At 37.6% G+C, this 19,459-nt stretch overlaps 1 protein-coding gene across 1 annotated transcript in view; it reads right to left on the bottom strand.

The window, feature by feature from the left end:
- Positions 1 to 17,586, bottom strand: part of LRCH3 (leucine rich repeats and calponin homology domain containing 3) — a 38,079-nt gene extending 20,493 nt beyond the window's left edge. The window contains exons 1-10 of the mRNA XM_035891233.1: positions 17,417 to 17,586; positions 15,766 to 15,892; positions 14,871 to 14,976; positions 14,561 to 14,697; positions 13,518 to 13,627; positions 9,188 to 9,281; positions 8,177 to 8,297; positions 5,571 to 5,719; positions 2,802 to 2,878; positions 44 to 139 (exon numbers count right to left, since the gene is read on the bottom strand). Of these exons, the coding sequence (XP_035747126.1) occupies positions 44 to 139; positions 2,802 to 2,878; positions 5,571 to 5,719; positions 8,177 to 8,297; positions 9,188 to 9,281; positions 13,518 to 13,627; positions 14,561 to 14,697; positions 14,871 to 14,976; positions 15,766 to 15,892; positions 17,417 to 17,586 (1,187 nt within the window). The remainder of the gene's footprint in view (positions 1 to 43; positions 140 to 2,801; positions 2,879 to 5,570; positions 5,720 to 8,176; positions 8,298 to 9,187; positions 9,282 to 13,517; positions 13,628 to 14,560; positions 14,698 to 14,870; positions 14,977 to 15,765; positions 15,893 to 17,416) is intronic.
- Positions 17,587 to 19,459: the final 1,873 nt, after the last annotated feature.

The following is a 19,459-nucleotide window of genomic DNA, read 5'->3' on the forward strand; positions in this document are numbered from 1 at the left end:
CAAAAAAATTCATCAGTAGAAACTGTATGTTTCTTCTCCCTACCTCTCTGTCCTGTCCACATAACTCCTTAGTACTTGGTGACGCTCTCTGTCCTGCATCAAATTTAGAGTTTCAGGTCTTCGTAATTCATCAGTATCCCTGCGGGTAAACACCAGGTGGAAGGGGGATTGGCCACTGATGCATATAAACTACTGTCATATGAATTCTTCTCTAGATTACAGCTGTTTTTATAAGAGCAATTGCCTAGACAATTAGCTTCAGATAACCACAAAGGTTAAATTTAGGATGAATAAAGAAATCCTGTTGTGATACCAAGTCAGATCACAACTACTGCAGTTCATAATCAAATAAATGGAACTTGCTTAACAATGATTTCAAAATACATAAAGATGGAATCTCTCTCTTACAACTATGTTCTGGTTATTGTGACCCTTATTCTGCTCTGGAAAGAACAACATTATTTTTAAACATTAGCATCCTCTGACATTTTCCGAACAAATCTGCTCACTTCACCAATCAAGTGATGACTTTCTAACTATCGAAGTCACAAATAACCGATCTCTTATCCATCATATCAACAATAAAAGCGAAATTTTGCAGTCAGTTCTTTGCTAGAAGGCAGCTGCTAGCACTGAAACTATTCCCAAGGTATGGGAGTAGCTTATTCTCAACAGCCTAGACTCTGCAACCTTCACTCCTGCAGCAACTATGGAAGAGAGACACACTTCCCGATGCATTTCCAAAAAACGTCAGTCATGCTGTCTGTGTGTAGACTTATTACCCGTTCTGCGTGGAGAAGCTTAAGAGACATGGAAGACCCATACGCTACAGGTCTCCTCTGCTGGTTAAATTCGCACCAATGCACATGACAAATCCATGACTGTGCTGTTTTGAACAGACAGGACTGGGTTCAACTGAGTGCCAGGGAGTGTATTCAAACCAGAGTACACACAGCTCTGTTGCATCAGGAATGCACCACAGTCTGTCCAGAGGCACAAACTGTATTTACTGAATTGAATCAACTAATGTAAGTACTCTTGAGATGAAGTCTGCATTACATCCAACTCTGAGAGTTTTAATGGCTCCGGCATGCTGAAGAAAAATAACAGAGGCTGCCTGCCAAGGCATCTGCACAGAATTACTGTGGAAGCAGTTTACAGCTTGTGGTTGCCACAAATGAAATATTTCACTAATACAAGCTTAAAATCTAAAAAATTACTCATTGTCATATGGCTGTTTTTCCACAATTCTGAAGGCAACAACAATATGACCTGGTTTTAGTGCCTCATTAAGAATTTCACTCTGCTGCAGCACACTATGAATAAGCTACAATTCATTTAGATCACTGATTAACTACTTCCACATGAAGATCCACTGCCATCCTTAAGTTAAATTTTGAAAACATTGGATGCCCTAGTGAACTACAATTGCCTTTATCATTAAAATCTGTCTATGCAAACAGCAGCTCTCTCCTGGCTAAACAGCCTTCTCTTGTTTTACTTCTTTCAGATGTGTCATGGAATCCAGTGTTTGTAAAGTCTATTTCCATGTTGACCACAAATGCTCAAATAGAAAAATAAACAAACAAACACACACACACACACCCCCCCCATCTTTCAAACCAAGAGCACTCACTTTATTTGGGGAGAACACATCAGACTGCTGTACTATTTTATGCCTTACCTGTAGACACTACAGGATAAAGAATGCTGATATATGCTGAAGGAGTGACCCTCCTTTGCATTAGTATAGCTACTGTATCTGCACATTTATTGCATATTTCAAAATGCTTATTAAAATGTTGCCATAACTCTGGGAAAAATCACACACTTTTCTTGAACTCATTTTCTCTTTCAGTGCCATTTTAGAATGCCATTAAAAATTAATTTCAATTGACAGCATAAGTAATGACATAGTTATGGCTAGCAGTTGTCTATTTTTAACATTCCTAGTACAATTGAGCTGGTTTTCTGCTGAGTCCTTGCACATTCACTTTCACTCCGCAGAATACTGAAATGCTTCAATGGCATATTAAAGGTGCTATCATTTTTTATTTTATCTCCATGAGCAAGAAGCTATACATTTGCTTACCTTCTGGTTTTTTAACTAAACACCCAAAAGTCTGTTTTCAAACCTAGCCACTTCATTTATATTCTGTCCCACTCTCACCCATATTTCATGGATAAGCATTCCCTCCAATAGGCCAAGCAATCACTAAAGAGTATGGACATCATTCAAAAAGTCTAATTCAATCAACTAAGGGACCTGTTTTCACCATTGACTCCTGTTCTATCCCTTCTTCCTCTTATGTAAGCTCATGATTATGGCACAGAAAAGCATATTTTAAATTAAACTAAACCCCCACAGTACTACAGGTGCCAAGAGTCCACCAAGAACATGACCTCACAGCACATCAGATACTCCACAGTAACTCTCTTTATGCTTCCCCTAAACCTGTGGTACGTTTATCCCTTCTGTCCTTTATGTAATATAGCTTATGTCAACTATTTAATCAAAGCACAAATGAAATCATGAAAAGCAGATATTAAATCAGTCTAAAAGTAGACACTTTAATTTGGCAGATTTCTTTAATCAACTGGTTAAAAGCCGAGCCTTTTGGTCACTGCCGTTATTAGAATGCAAATTCCTAATCTGGAGCAATAATGTTTAAATAAAGCGCCATGCACGTTTCTGGTGAAGCAATAGAAAACAATGCCATTTTCTAAACACAGTCAGTAAATATATGCTCTGCATTCATCATGGAACTTTGGATAAAATTACTGTTACCACATATTCATACCTGTTTTGATGTAAATATCGTCTTGTATCCTCCGTTCTCTGAAATTCTCTCACGGACACAGACTTTACTGGTGAGCCCTAAGCAAAATAACACAGAAGACTGTTAGCAACTTGTTCAGAATACTGTATGTTAATGTCAAAGAATCTCTTTGTAGCGCAACATTTGTAACTACTGGTGTTCAAAATACCTGACAAAGAACCACAAAATACAACTCAGGGATGTTAATTTCCAACTAGGCAAGCTTACTTTTATTTTTTCCTGTGATTTAAAGAAACTTTAGTTTCAAGATTAAATATGCCTATTGATAAATTTAGGAGTTTAAAAGCCGCCTCTATTAAGAAACATGGAGATAAGTAAATGTAGGTATAAATTGATTAATGTCATGTAGAAGAAATGTAGAGTTAAGCTCTGAAGAATGGATATACATTCAGTAATGCAGTCTGGACTCTCAGAAATACAGGATACAATAGCTGATGCTCTCTTATGATGCCCTAAAAACAGGTCACAGAGGGACTAAGAAAGCAAAACAACGGATGAATGAGAACACCTTAGGCTTAATTTGAGCTATGAAATAATTTATCCCATTGGGAACAGAGACATATTGCCCTTGATGTTATTTTAAAACTTTTACTGTTAGTAATGGTACTGTTATGGATGGAAGCTTTTCAAGGTTAACTTGCCAATTTTCACTCATGCCTGTACGTATGTTGCTATATTCCATACAGTTAGACTTTTGAAGTAGTAAAGTATTTTGGATTGCCTTTTTAGAGAAACTACTGCTTCAGTTAAAAGCAAGCAGTTCAATTTTTATGAATAGATAGATCCCTGTGAATAGCTTTTTTGATGTTGATCGATGCCTTTTCACTATGTACAGCAAAGAGTCCTTGGGTTGTATTGCCAATAGTTGCCTTTTCTGAGTTTTGCTCTTCTATCTATGCTTCAAGTGGCTCTAGCTTTTGTGATTTGATATTGAATTTATAAGATTTGCAAAATGAATACACCTCTCAGATATCTGTCACTGATTTTAAATGCAGCAAACAGTATATAAAGTGGACAAAATAGGGACCAGGCTCTTACATGAATACTAAAGATCCACATTTTTTTCTTTCTTCAAAGAGCAAGTATCTCTGTGCTTCAAAACACACAAAACTTTGAAAGAACACATTTGAATCGCAGCACAATAGGTACCATTTAATCATATCAACCACAAAGATTTTCTCAGACAGGTTATTCATGTAGTATGTACAGTGAGCCACTAGACTATATAGCTGTGTACACAGGTATAAATTAAGTGTGATAGAACACAGAAGGAAACGTGGCTGAAAATCTGTTTCTATAGGTTTGATTTCTGAGGTCACTTTACAAAAGTGTACCATCCAAATGACTTAACATGGAACAGTTTCCTCCATGTGTTCACAGCAGTGACTGCTACAACTGGAACAAAGGCATCTTCCCAGTTTTGGCAATTCATACAATTTCTCCAGTTGCACACTAATCCTTGTGCAGCTAGAAGGCAATGAAATTACATGACCTAAAGAAAAGCAACGGTAACTTCACTGGAACCATTGCCCTTGTTTGCGCCAGGACATCATTTGGATACAGCAAGCAACCAATTAAAGCAGCTGTTATTAACATAGTATATTGTGGATGCTGTCAAAAAATATGAGAAAACAAACTTCATCCATATGTTGCAGGGAAATGGGTGCACGCATCCTGACTCTCAGGAATTACACTGCAGTTATTGAGATTTCTAAAATGCAGCATTCCAGTGCAAGTATTACATACCACCTCAAACAGAAAGATACTCAAGAACAAAAAAGAAAGAGATGCTGTTTAGACTTGTTGGGAAAAAAGAACAGAGAGGCTAGTTTGCCCCCCTGTTTTCCCCCCTTTTTTCTGTGAGAGGAGAAAACAGAGACATGTCCAGAGCTACTCACATCTGTTTCTAGTCATTTGTAAAAAGCTGTCTGGAGAACTTTCTAACCTCTCTAGTAATAATTTTACTTATTGTTCATTTATTGTTCATACTTTTACTGACTGAGAACAGTTCCATGTCAGGTTTACTTGAAAATACAGATGATGCTTTTGTTCAGAAAGGTGACTAAATACACAACCAAGTCTGTACCTGTGGGTTCAAGCCTTGCTCAACAGTAAGAGAGAAAGAAATTGTTTGCTGCAAATAGTAGGCTTTTGGAAAAGTCTGAATATTTATGTTAGTCTAAACTTAAAATGGATGCTCAAGACAGTGAGTTTCCTGGCAAATAACATATAATCAACGAGAACAACTAAATTAATGGATTTGCAAAATTCTTGTACCAAATCTTTATGCTGATAACGATCAACATTTTTCCCTTGGGAAAGCTGGTATATATTCAGTACTATCAAGTAAAGGTTAACAATTTTTTAGATATCACCAATTACCAGCTGGAAGCATCAACTTCAGTATATTCTGAAGAGAGGACTCCTTTGAAAAAAACATTTACTTCATATATGCCTAAAGCACAAGCTTGCAAGAACCCACATGACAGGATAACAGTGTGGCTGCCTTAGCCTTATTCCACATATCCCAGAGGGCACTGGGGAGCAGTTTAGCACTGCAGCTCTGACCCTCCTCAAAGCACAACACACTGCTCTTCCCCCAGATCAGACAATTCTTTTTTTTTTTTTTTTTTAAAAACAAAGAAAACGTCTGAGGACAAGAAGCATTAACACCATCAAAAAGGCTTTCCTGGGGCATATGAATTTATCTAATTTAAGTAAAAGCACCACCTCATTAGAGATTCGCCGCTGGTCAATATATGCCATGAATTGTGAGCTGAGGCTGGCTGACTCCATGCACTTGGGTTGCCTCACCTCTTCCTCCTCCTCTTCCGTAGCACAGCTATCAATATAGTCGATCTGATCGAGATCATGTTCCACTTGACACACATACACAAAGAAAACACCCATAATTAGATAACCAACAGAGAGGAAAAAACCAACACAAAAGCAATGTCAGGAACTAAGGCCCTACTGTTTTTCTTCTGCCTGGGAAAGCTCAGCCTCAAAGCTCTTGAATTTTGCCAGGCCCACTAACATTTGTAAACATCAGATTTTGAAATAATGGTAAAAATAATGGGTTTTAAAAAGCAATGAGAAACATGTATCAAGCACATAGTTTTAAATTGCTGGCTGCAGATACTTTTGCAGTGACTGAAAAAGGAAAGTAAATACTGTGATTTTTTTTCAATACTGAAATCTATCTATCAAAATCTATTGACTAACACCAAGACTGTACAATGATTTGTGTACATTTTCAATCATTTCTCTTGGTTCTAACCTATCTCTGTCAGAAAAATTAGAATGGATATGGCAGATTCTTCTACTATTTCTACTGTTACAACAACAAAACAGAGTCCAAGTTATCTGGATGCAAATGCAATAAATGTAAAAAGCTTATGTGGAAATAATGGACAGTATACAAAGCAACAAAACCCCTCTAAAACATTATAAAAGCACCCGCAGTTTTATTTTAAAAAGAGGAATGAAAAAAGAAATTAGGAACCACTGAAATGAGAGCAAGAAACAGCACACTTTGGCTAGTATTGATTTTCCTTTGTGTGGGCAATATTATGTAGGGCAATTTGTCACTTGTCACTGCTTTTACACGTTCTGCTCAGGATTCTAAGAGTCATGACATCGAGCAAACTACCCTGGTGAAAAATACTGTGCCGGGGATAGAGGGGAAAGCATAAGCTCCCTTTCTGGGCACTGGAGCTTTCTTTTTCTTAAAACTCTCTCCAAACTTGCTCCAGCGTCTCTTCCAAACATTCTTTTTCTACTCCACCGCCTCTTTCCTGCTTGTCTAAAACAGACTTCTCTTTGCCTCACCACACAATCTAGCAACTGTTACTGCCAAAGCCACCTCCTCTGCTACTACAACCATGCAAAACAGCGTTCCTATATACTTTGGCTTCATTAAATTTCCATCTCAGTTTTAAATCTTAAAAAAACCCCAATGAAACAAACCAAAACAAAAACCCCCTTCTTTCCAGCCTTGCTTATTAAACTTTAATAATAATAATAGTACAGTAGAGGGTGAAAGACATTAATATCTGTGTTAGGAACACAAAATTGGAAAGAATCTCCTGGATCGCTGACAGCCACATGCTATGGCTTGTGCCCCTCTCAGCTACTCCTACTCATGAACTGACCCTGCTCCATCTTGTAAGACTAGAGAGGCATTTTGAAATCCCTGGTGTATAAAACCCAAAGAACAAAATAAAGTCAGTCTTAGAGGCGGAGCTGGCAGCATTACCTGTGATTAAGGCTGCCCACAGCTTCCCATAACACCACGTCTTCAATTCTTCTAACTTTGCCAGAATTTAACTGTTTGAACTCAATTTTTTGTCCATTAACATGTACAAGAGTGTGAGTCAACCAAAAAGTTTCAGATATTTCTAGAAGGTGGCAAAGAAAACAAAATACTGTGGCAGAGAAGATTAAGACCAAGAAAAGAAGACAGCAAAAGAGGGGGATGAGGAGGGAAGAAGGAAGAAAAAGTGGGAGTTGGGCAGGGAAGATTATAACTAGCTGGGGTAAGAGTGAGACTCGGGGACTGCAAACTGGAGCTGTTAGGGGAAATGGAAAACAAGGAGCAGTTGAGAAAGAAGAAAAATTAATCAAAGTATATGGGGATGAGATCTAATAATCAGTAGGGAAAAAAAATGGAGAAGAGGGAATAACTGAAAAAAACAAACCTGGACGAATGCTAAAATTGGGACATATAAACAAGAAGAGGACTGGACTGTAAGACAGTGGTAGCAGCAGGTTATTGGAAGTTAAAATTGAGAGGGACTGTAGTTACCAAGAAACATGGGAAGCGCTATCACCTCTTGAACAATACGAGGGTGCTACTGTAAGACTGCAGGACAACACATAGATAGGGTGCAAAAAAGCAACGTCACTCACAAATACTTATTCCTCTCCTAGATGGCCTACATGTTCGGATTAAAACCCAAGACTGCTGAATGAGGCACTTTTGCTATTTGGAAATATGAAATTCCCTGATAAAACTGTTCATCTCGTTCCAACAGCAGTCGGCAAGAACACTGACAATTTACTACTGGTGCTCAAGCAGCAAAACTCCATGCACCGAAATTCAAGATTCCAAAATACTGGAGACTTTAACATAGCACACATGCAGAAGCTGACGTTTCCCAGATAATCCTAATTCTGATGCCATTTGATTTTGCCACTGTTTACACAACTGTGTTTTTGTGTAATCCCACTTAGACCTTTCTCCTTTTCCTCTTTAGACAACCTACTATTTACAGCAAATATTCTGGAACTTCAATAATGATAATAAATACTGTTAGCCAAAGATCACTATTTACCTCCACCATTAGTTACGACAGTGCTCCCTCGGTTTTCTTGATACTGGCTTTCTCTTCGCAGTCTCTGTTCTTTAGTGATCTCTGCCACACGTAAAGGGAGATCTGAGAACTCATCTGTTGGCTTTGGAAAACAAACAGTGAAGTCAAGAAACACTTTTCTTCGGAACCATCATCCTGTAAGCTGCTACCTCTTGATTCGTGTTTTAACTTCAACTGTCCGGTTTGCACCTACAAAACACTAACTTAAAAGCAAAATACAGCTATAGAGTATTGCTTTTAAAAACCATACAGTTAAGCTTTCTTTAAAAAAAAATAGTTTGCCTACAGTTTTGTTTGCAATATCTGCAAGCGCTTGAAAACATCCCAGGATGGAAACTCCTAGAACCCTCTAGGAATGTAAGCAGACATACGGAGTGTAGCTCACTGAAACGTTTAAGACTTGGCTACTGCCTTTCTAGTTGCCACAAGAGAAAAAGGGAGTTTCTTCCTCGGAATAATAATTTACAGTCTCTTTTCTGAGAGATCCCATTTTCCTCCTCCTAAATGACAAACAGATTTTGTTTTTAACATATGAAACAAGCTGCAAAGAAAGATGATGAAATTTCCATCTCATTTTTGAAGCTTAATTTTCATGTTCGGATTTATTTTATCGAAACAACTACTCACAAGTAATTATAGTTGACTTGACATTGTAATATGATAGGTATAATCTTTTTTTTTTTTTTTTTTTTTTACAATAAGGAACCCCCTTTTTTCTCACCTTTTATGCTCCAGTAAATTAATCTGTGATGCACTGTTTTATACATTTCTCTTATTATTTCCAAATTTGTGTTCATCCCATATAAAATTATGCTTGTTTTTCTCCAATAAAACAACAAATAATTTTGGCTCAAGGCAACCTGCACACTTGCATATACATGTTACCCATTGAATATGCTTCCAGATGGCTACTTTTTACTTCTCCCTCCTGTACAATACCACACTCAACAAAAATAAAGCTGCAACACTTACTTCATTCCCTGACCATCTTTTGTCTCCGCTGTCCACACTATTGAAGCCAGAATCAAGTGCTCCATATGGCCGGCTGGAATAGAGTTCCTCATGGCTGTCAAACACACAGTTTTAGTTACTGTAACATAAACACCACCAAAACCTTCTCAGCTATTACAGAACAAAAGCAGAACAAGCTACCAAGCACAGTTGCAGCATGTTCCCAAGCTCACCATGTTAGAAAGCATCTTACTGCATTTGCCACATAGGACAAGAGGCACGTGCTTACAACTACAAACATCAGTCAGCTGTCCACCTGCCACTGCCTAGCGTTTTAAGAGATAATCTGATCCAATACTTCAATCCGATCCATACTTCAAATATTTCCCATGCAGATATTATGACAAAGAAAACTACAAAGTGGTCTCTTATTTCACTCTTTACCAAGTCAAGCTTTCATTTTCCACTAGACATATGTTTTGGTTGAAAAACACTGTCCCACAAACTTTTTCATAAGTAAGCATAAACCCATGCAAAATTATTATACAGGTGTATCAGAATATACTTATACACAAAAGTACGCAACATACACAGGTACATAACTATCTTCTGTATCCTAATTCCCTACCTAAGAAACTGAGCAGTAAGCTGGACAGTATTTCAAATACTTCATAATAGAATATAGAAGTACAGTTTTAATCTACAAAGCCTAACTTTGTCAATGACATGTCTAGACTAAGGCAATAGACATGTGCCTAGTGTTACAATACACATAACCAAACAGCCATACAGTTCTCTAGATTTCTGGGCTCAGAAACTACCTAGTTCAGCAGTACAGCCACCACAGATGTCAAGTCTGGCAACTGCTGCAGATAGCTACAGTAAAAGAGACAATGGGACTTGTCTGATCCACTGCAGATGGCATTTCACAATGGCTCAACTGTCCTGCTGGCACTCGATGCCCCAGGGAGAACTGCAGCAGTAATTACTACATAATACACAAGGAAGAATGAATTTCAGAAAGCTAATTGCTTCACCCCATCATAACTAAATTGCAGGTCATTTTCTCACTGGTATACTTTCAAGTTGTTGCTCCCTCTAAACCCCTTCTTTCAGGAAAGACTTATTTCCAAATTACTATTATTATTTATGCAGAACTATGTGCATGCATGGGACTTTGTAGAACAGTGACAGACTACTACCCTGGGCTAAGAGGAGGGATGGAGGGCTACAGAGGAGAAATGTTGGTCTTTACATCTGCATCTATGCAGATCTAGATTCTGCCAACATACACCAAAAGACAAGCTCTTGTTGCTGCACAGAGCTTTGATTAACTCAAAAGAGCTCGACCTTTGTGGCCCCTGTATTTGAACAGGATGATTGCCTGCATAATAAACCCCCAGCAAGAAATAAGGGGAAAGAAAAACCAACTCCCTTCTTTTGGGTGGGGAAGAAAAAAGACAGACCTTGAAATCGCCCAGTGCAGTTAAAGAACCATTAAAGAACTATTAATTTGAATCACTGACAGTAGAACCATACTTATGCTAACAGATCACAGTACTTAAATACTGGATTTAAAACATGTGTCAGAAAAAAAAAGAAATCCATCTGCAGTACAATTCCATTTTAAATGCACCAATATTTTCAGAAACTCCAGAGAACCCTGTTCTAGGTCGAACAATTATTCCAAACTGAAGAGCATCAAAATCACTATTTGGCTACATCTCTGACATAGAGAAGTATTTTGATACAAATTTTCTTCTTTTAGCCTTCCTTTTCAATTATAGCTTTTGAAAAGCCACCCATCTACACTAAGGTTATACAGACGCTCAAAAATTCATGAACACTGTTCCCAGGACTCTTTTCCCCTTTTAACATGAAAGCTGCTTTCTGCCTCCCCAACTCTCACATCTAAACCAACTATTTAACGCTGCATGCTTTACACAATTATAATCAGCAGCCATCCTGAAATCAGTTGAGACTTAAGATTTTTTTACTCCTCCCTGACCAACAAACTACAAGGAAGAACAATTAAGCATTTAGATAGATCAAAGCATCTTGGGGCAACTACAACTCAATGGGAAGCTACATACAGCTCTAAATCAAAGGAAGAGAAGCTAAATGCCTGGTAAGACCAACAGCCGAAGGAAAGACTTGCCAACATTTTGAAGACTAAAACACAGCTCCAAAGCCACAATGAAACACATATTTTTAACTCCTGTAAGAAAGAGTAGTTGCCAAAGTCCCAGAATATCCACTACACTGGTTTATGTGCAAGTACTTCATATTTTAAACCTTCTAACTCCAGACTATACTAGTCTGCCTCAGCGCCAAAGGAATTTCAACACAGCTTCAACAGTTCTGCGTCCTCTCGATCACATTCTCTCCAGCACCAACCTGAGCTGCTCTGAACTTCAGTGTTGCAAATGGCAGCAGATCAAAACTTGCTGCAAGATAAATTTCACATGGCTTATGCTTAGAAAAGGACTGTAATATACAAGATTTCACTTTGGTAAGCCAGTTTGATTTAACGTGACAGCGTAAAATATGTAGTTTAGCTGCACTAGAACCTCCAAACCATACCTTCTGCCATAATGTTCCAGAATATCTTGTTTTATTAGCAGTATTATCAAGTTTGTTATTAGAACAATGTTTAGTCAAGAGTGAACTGACAGCACAACTGAAACTTCTTTAAACTTTAAGAATCTCTACATGCAGTTTCAGATTCTTAACCTCCATGGTATTTCACTTAGCTTATCAGATAAAACAGCAACCAAGTCTAGGTGTATGGACTGACACCTTACTTCTACTGGTCACCTTTGAAGATAACAAACATAAAGCTCTTGTGACATGCCTGGAAATACTAACTATATTATAGTTGAATGCTTTTATTCCTCTCATCCCAGATTCCAGAAGAATATAGTAATTTGGGATCATCTCTTCCACTGGATCATTCTACCATTTCCTCCTAATGTGTACTCTGATCCATGGATGGTTTTTCCATAGGTACATTAAGACAGGAGGAATCACCTGCAGCACTAAATGCCCTAAACAGCACAGTAACAACAAATAATTCTATCACCAACTCTTATCTCCATTTGAGGGTGGAAATACAGCTAAAGGAAAGCCAGCTGAAGCTTATTTCATACGGCTGAATCTGGAAGCAGCTCTAGAGCAAGCATCTTCAGCCAATACCACACTTGTTTTTACATTCATAATTCCAAGCTACAATTAAAATACATTAATTCTTCTCATTTCACAAAAGCAATTAATAAAAACTTCCATAGTAAACAGACAACAATAAATTAGTAAACACATAGCCCACTAATTTTGTTGGAATTTCTCTTAAAAAATGAACAAACTATGCTAAACTGCCATGATCTGTTTATCATTTAGAGCCTTTTCTTTTCAGTAACAGGACAGTATCCCCAGTATTATGCAGAAACCTTCTGCAACAGCTTATATTCTAGGAAACTGAGTAACACTCATAAAATGCTCATATGTTGGCTTCATCTGGAAAAATAATTTAAGGCATTCAGTGCTGATGAGAAATCACTGTCAGTCCCTCACGCAAATTCTTCACAAATTTGACTCATGATGATTTATTGTGAGGCCCTCTGATTTGTGTTTTATTGCTTCTAAGACAGCAGTACATCCTTTAGCAACTTATTCCTCCACACCTTATTACCACCTTCTAAGATGACTGAGGTAATTTTTAAGTTTCATACTTCACTGACTCCCTTTCTTCTACATCATGTAACAGGAATAAATCTTAACTCCTGCTTTCCTCTAGACATCTTAATTTAGCAGCTGATACGGCTGACTGTTCCAATATTTGCGTTACAATGCTAAGCAAGAGCGCCAAATGAAAGCTTGCCAAAAATAACATTTTACTAATGGGGTGGAGATCAGCATTTACACCTGCGGTTTGAGCACAGCAGTTATAAAATTCTGTACAAAAGGTTAAAAATCACAGCAGGGATATACTTCAGTAAGTATGTGGAAAATATTAAGATCTTATAAACTGAACACACATGTTAACAACATGAGAGCACGCCCCCCTGTACTATGAAGATACCAACACTTTTTTCTTACTGTACATCAACTCTAACACTGCCTTTCATACGATATTGCTAAGGTATTCTTCTGAGCTGCTCCTCACTTCTTATATAGTAGTACCTTGTTAGAATACACCATGAGATAACACAAATTATATTCTTCAAAGCCACCTCCATAAATGCACTTACTAAAGAACAGTCCTTGGATGAATTTTTTTTAAAAAGATTGAGGTAACTGACAAAATATTCCTGAATATCAACAAAACTAGGAATTTGGATTGAGCCAAACTTACCAAGATCCAAATCCCATAGGTCTCCTATCATAATCAGGCAAGTCTGGAGCTATCTTGCATGCTTCTATGTTCAAGTATTTAAATATGTGAATTTTTCCTTTTATACATATCTTAAAAAAAAAATAAAATAAAAATTATGTAAGTATAATTTGACAATACATTTTTAAAGGACTCTACAGACATTTAACCTGTGGTTGAGAGTAATAAAAGAGCACGTTTATGTCAACCAATGCATCTTTTCTTTTAATCTCACTGCATTTTAGAGAAACAGCTATAGTGGAGCATCACAGGATGCCTGTGATAGACAAATGGAAGGTGTCCTCCAAGTACATCTGGTCTGCATGCAACTTTGCCAGCTGCATGCTGAAATTTCATCATGCAAACAAGACACAGCATTTACACGTACTAGAATATATACCCTTGGCATCAGAACAGATGCATCCCACCCATGCCCAACTTTGAATGGCAGTGGCAGACTGCCAAAGCAAGCTCAAATTTAAGTGAATGAAGCCAGTAACAGCTGTCTTTGCTTTCAAAAGGGAGGCAAAACCCTACTGAAACTACAGGTCTTAGCAAGTGCCACTCTTGACTCAGAAGCAGCAGCTCACAGTAGAACCTGTAATACTCAAGGGCTTATATACCCACATTAAAAATCTAATTAGTCACTAACCATATTGTAGTTTCTAGCTCAAAGCCCAGTTTGAGCACTCTGCTGCAAAGCAAACCTGCACACAGCAGCACTGAGGCCTCAGTCAAAATTTTGACATTTGAGTGGCACAAAATCAGTCTTGCCTAACAGCTTCCTCTTTCATACCCTGAAAGCATAAACGTTCAGCCAACAGTGCAATTCTTAGTAATATCCCATAGGTGAGAATACAGTAAAGTAAGAGAAGAAAAAGGGATTTTTCAAGTAGTGCTGTATATTTAACACTTTTAGACAATATGATTTATTTAAAGTCCTCTGTTCTTAAATCCTTCAGCTTTTAACTTCATTCTACGCTTTTTAGTTGAACTAGTAATCTGAATTCCTAGCTGCAATTTACCTGTGCAGGAGGTGACTGGAGAGGGTTGTTCTCTAACATGATGGTCTGCAAATGTCTGAGGTTCCTGTAACAGACTGGTATTGTTGTTATTTTATTGCAGGAGAAATCTAATCGAATCAAAGGCAACTCAGCAAGCTCTGGAGAAAGAAAATAAACCACAATTCAGCAGATTTAAAAGCAACAGTATAAAAATATGTGTTTTACAGAATAATTAAGTACACCGCTTCTAGCTCTCAGGGGAAGAAAAAGGCATTGAAAATAATCAAGTGCTTGAAGTTTCTGCTGTTACAACTGACAGTCTTTATCTCACCTTCAGGTAAACGCACCAAATTATTTCTTCTGACATTTAGGTCTCGCAAGGATTCCAAATTGCCAATCTGTGGAGGTATTGTCTGTATTTCATTACAGCTCACATCCTACAAAGCAAGAGTAAAGAATGAGTTAGCAGTTTCGACATGATCACCACTGACTGGAAAGCCTTTGTTAATTACAGTATGTAGCATTTTATTTAGGGACTGAAAGAAAGAAACTACTATTTATATATAAACACCTCAGATCCTTAAATTCATGAAATCTCATTGCTCATGTGAAATATTATTCTCATTTTAAATATATGGCAAAATAAAAGCTTTAAAAGATTAAGCATTCAGATGTAGAAGCTTATTTCAAGTTATCTCAATCAAGTTATTCCATATTATTTGAGATAGTGCAACTTGCTATATAAAAGCTTTTTGCCAGAAACAAGTGTACCAACAGCTCTAATTCCATCCAGCCTTCCTTTCAAATATAGGGAAGAATCTTAGTTAAATGGACATGGTTCATTTGCTCTCCAGTGCAAGGCATCTTCCCCCCACAGAATTTTTTTTTTTTAAATCTCAAGAGTATTTCAAACTCTAACACCTCCATACAAAGACAAAACACTGTTGGAGATACTATGGCAAATAGAAATCTTCCTTAGGCTAAGAGCAGATGTAAGTAACTTGCTAATGCATACAAGTGACTGGTTTACAATCACAAGGTTCTCAGCAGAATGAGAAACAGGATGTGGATCTTGCACATGCCCAGATAACATCCTAATTACTGCATTACTTTGATCAGTTTAAAAAAAATCGTTATTTCTTCTGAAGCGTCTCTGAACCTATTAAACACTTCAATTAAAAATTAAAGACTGAACAGTAATAGTTAAAAAATAACTGTATACTCACAAGCTCTGTCAGCTGTCTGAGCTGTCCAATTTCTTCAGGTATTGAAACCAACTTATTATTACTCGCTATCAAAACCTTTAGTGGCAGACTACAGAGGTGTACCGGCAATGTTGAAAGCTGGTTTCGGCTTTTTGGACAGAAAGAAAACAAACCCATCAGAACGCTATGAGAAATCACCTCACATCTTAATGCGATGAAAGACACATACAAAAAGCACATTCCATTTAGATGATCAGCTCAGTTTTTATATCATTACTGTAAAAGTAGTTCCATGAAGTCTTTCTTCATTACTTGCTTTAGTTATGTGTGAACAAACTCTGAATATCAAGTACCAAGCCTGATCAGATGCTTTCAAACTCAGTGATGGGGAATATGGTATTTTCATGCCCCTTTGGGTGCTTCTGGTAACTGGCCACCTCCTGTCACAAACAACTATGTTTGAACAGAGTGCAAAAACCTTTCTGATAGGTAGTACTGCAGGTCAGCACAGACAAAATGCCACAGAGGAAGTCATTACTTACTCAGTTAGAAATATACTTTAAATATTCAGTAAGTCACATGGATCAAGACCCTTGGTATCATGGATTTCACTATTCCAAAATACAGTTTTGGATGTTTAATAATAAACGAGTATTAAAGTAAATATGAGGTCATATGACTGGACCATAACCTCAGATGAGAATCAGGCAGAATGAGAATGGACTGTAAAAGAGAAAGATTCCCTTTAAAAATAAAACGTAGCAAGGAGCAGTGACTGGATGATTAGAAAGAAAGTTATTAGGATCTTAATAAAGGCTTTGATCAGGTGTTGACAGTTACCAAAATATGCTGCTGTATTGTTTCACGCTTGAAATCCAGATTTCCCTACTATTAAAGCAAAAAAAAATTCTGAGCAGTAGGTGAACCAACAGCAAGTCTTAAAAGGATGATAATTGGACTGCACCTACTAGAGATCATAGCAATAGGAAACCCATACCTGATTCATATCCTATTCCTACAATTCTCACCATCAATAAAAAAAAGAAAATAAAGTGACATAAGCATACTAAATTGGCAAAAGTGTAACACCAGAAGGAAATGGTCTGAAGTTTTTCTTGATGGGTATCACTGCGAATTTGTGATGAGGAACTTTCCACACTTCTTAAAAGATCTACAAATGGAGGATGCTGTACACAGTTCAATTTCATCAACAGGCTAAGTTGCAGCAATTAGCTTTTAATACTTTCAGAGAAGTGTTAATGCTCGAGAAAGATATTTAAAAGCCACCAGTACAGTGAAGTGAAAAGGGAAATTGCTTAAGACTTACTCAGCTGCTGAGAGCTGAATTGTAAAAACTAACCAACTAACTTCTATCCTCTCTTTTCAGTCTGCATGCCTGTATTTCACATGAGAACTTCTGGAGTTTATTTTGTGAGTCCTTTAAGTTGGAATTAGCTTTCCTCTTCATACGCCACTTCTACAATCTGCTGTTTAATCCTCATGTTCCCTGATCCACCTAAGTGGGTAAGACTGGTTCGGGTTCCTTTGATTCAGTGACATACAATGTAACAACGCGATGATTACACACCATGTTAGCATCATTTATGGATGCATCAAAATTTATAAATCAAGACTACTGATGCTAAAGTAAAATTTCTAAGACAATTGTTACCTGATATTTAGAAATGTTAAAGACTGCAAGTTCAAAACAGCCTCTGGGATGTATCGAATGCAGTTCTGGTACAAATTAAGACTCTCGAGGGAGACGAAGTGACACGCTTCTGCTGGAAGCTCTGACAGTCTGTTCCGCGACAAATCTGAAGGGGAGGGAAAAATAAACATTCAGCAAAGTGATCTTAAAACTTCACGAGGACAAATATTGTCTGTATATTCGCCATCAAACAGTGGGAACAGTTGGACAGGAATCAGTTTCGCTGTCCCGCCTGCAAAATTTTCAAGATTATGAAATTACTCTCACTTCATGCATGAAATAAGATCAACATCTTTTAAAATCTTACAACCACAATGAGAAAAAGAGAGCCAGATGCAACATTCCTTTCATAGTCATGCTTTCATATCCCAGACTGCCTTATGCTTAGAGGAAGCTAGTTTAAGATACTGGTCTGAAGCTGCACCAGGGCAGGTTTAGGTTAGACATCAGGAAAAATTTCTTCACAGAAAGTGTTGTCAGGTTCTGGAATGGGCTGCCCAGGGACGTGGTTGAGTCCCCATCCCTGAAGGTATTTAAAAGAAGGGTGGATGAGGTGCTTAGGGACATGGTTTAGTGGCGGGATGGCAGTGCTACGTTAACAGTTGGACTTGATGATCTTAAAGGTCTTTTCCACCCTAGACGATTCTATGATACGATAAGCCCAGCTTCAAATCTCTGTTCCAGGACCATTTTTAGATTATGGAGTTGGTAATGGGCGGGTGATGCTGTAATGAAAAGAACCAGAAAGTACTTTTCTCCCAGCCCCCTGCTACGGTACTCTCTGCTACATGGAAATCTCAGCTTCAAATTTCTGGTCTAAAATATATACTTTATATAGATATGTGCATATTTTTAGGCAACAGTTCCAACAGGGGAAACATGAGGCACACACCTTAGACATGCCTTCTATACTCCAGCCAAAGCATTCCCTCATTCAGAGAGATACCAGTTCAAGCCTGTAATCTCAACCAGGCAATGGAAGGAATTTCAATAAAGGGTCTTCCCAGCTGCTGAAAAATGCCCTGCTTGCTGCTAGCAGTGTTTACTGTTTCTTTGTGATGGTATGTTCCTTGGTTGGCAAGTGACAGAAGTTTAACCAAAACAACTTACCAAATGTTTGTATTTGAAGTATCAATATTTTTCCTTAGCCAGTTGCAATTACAATCTCTCTATATAAAACATCCAGCAGTATTACTCTCCTTCAAGAGTAAAAGCTGCATTGTGATAAATAATGCAGTTCCAAAAGGTTCTTTTTTCTTTAAAGGTCAAGGAAAGCTCTTGCTTATAATTGCTAAAGGACAGTTCTCACAAATACACACTAACAGGTTCTTAACACACCCAGCTTTTAATTTTGACAGGAATTATGTTCTTATCATGAGCACCTTGCATGAGCAGGGAGTTCCTAAAGAGATACTGCCTATTTAATAAACTGACGCTTCACCTTCATATTTTTAAGGGACGGCAGACATTCATTGTAAAAACCCATCTAACCTGAATTGGTGTAGCAAATGATTAAAAAAAATAATAATTGTTTTTTTCTTTGTTTTCAATTTCCATTTTTCCTCATCAGCATAAGAGGATAAAAGCTCCCACCCCAAAGCATATACAGTAAACTGACATAGTAATTTTTTTATCTTTATTCCATGAATGAACCACCCAATACAGATTACTTTTTAAAGACTGACAATGCAGGTAAGTTTTGTGTATCTTGACATTTTTTATTTCTTGTTTAAAAGGGAAAGTTTACCAGAGTAAAAAAGCCCTCATCAGAGATATCCTGCCTACCACTGTTCCAGTGTATGCTGTTCTAGGTTGCCAAAAGAAAATGAATGCAGCTGGAACTGACTCTAGGTCTACCTCAATGCTCAGACAAGCCATGAGCCACTACTGATAAATAACCAGTAATTAAAAATCTCAGTAGAAAGAAGCACTATGAAAAACTGTAGAGAAAAATCTCTAGATGTACTTTAATGTACAAGTGGGAAGGAAGTGCCTTATCCCATC

This window comes from Egretta garzetta, unplaced genomic scaffold (assembly GCF_000687185.1).
Source record: "Egretta garzetta isolate BGI_Z169 unplaced genomic scaffold, ASM68718v1 scaffold333, whole genome shotgun sequence".
NCBI classification, from domain to species: domain Eukaryota; kingdom Metazoa; phylum Chordata; class Aves; order Pelecaniformes; family Ardeidae; genus Egretta; species Egretta garzetta.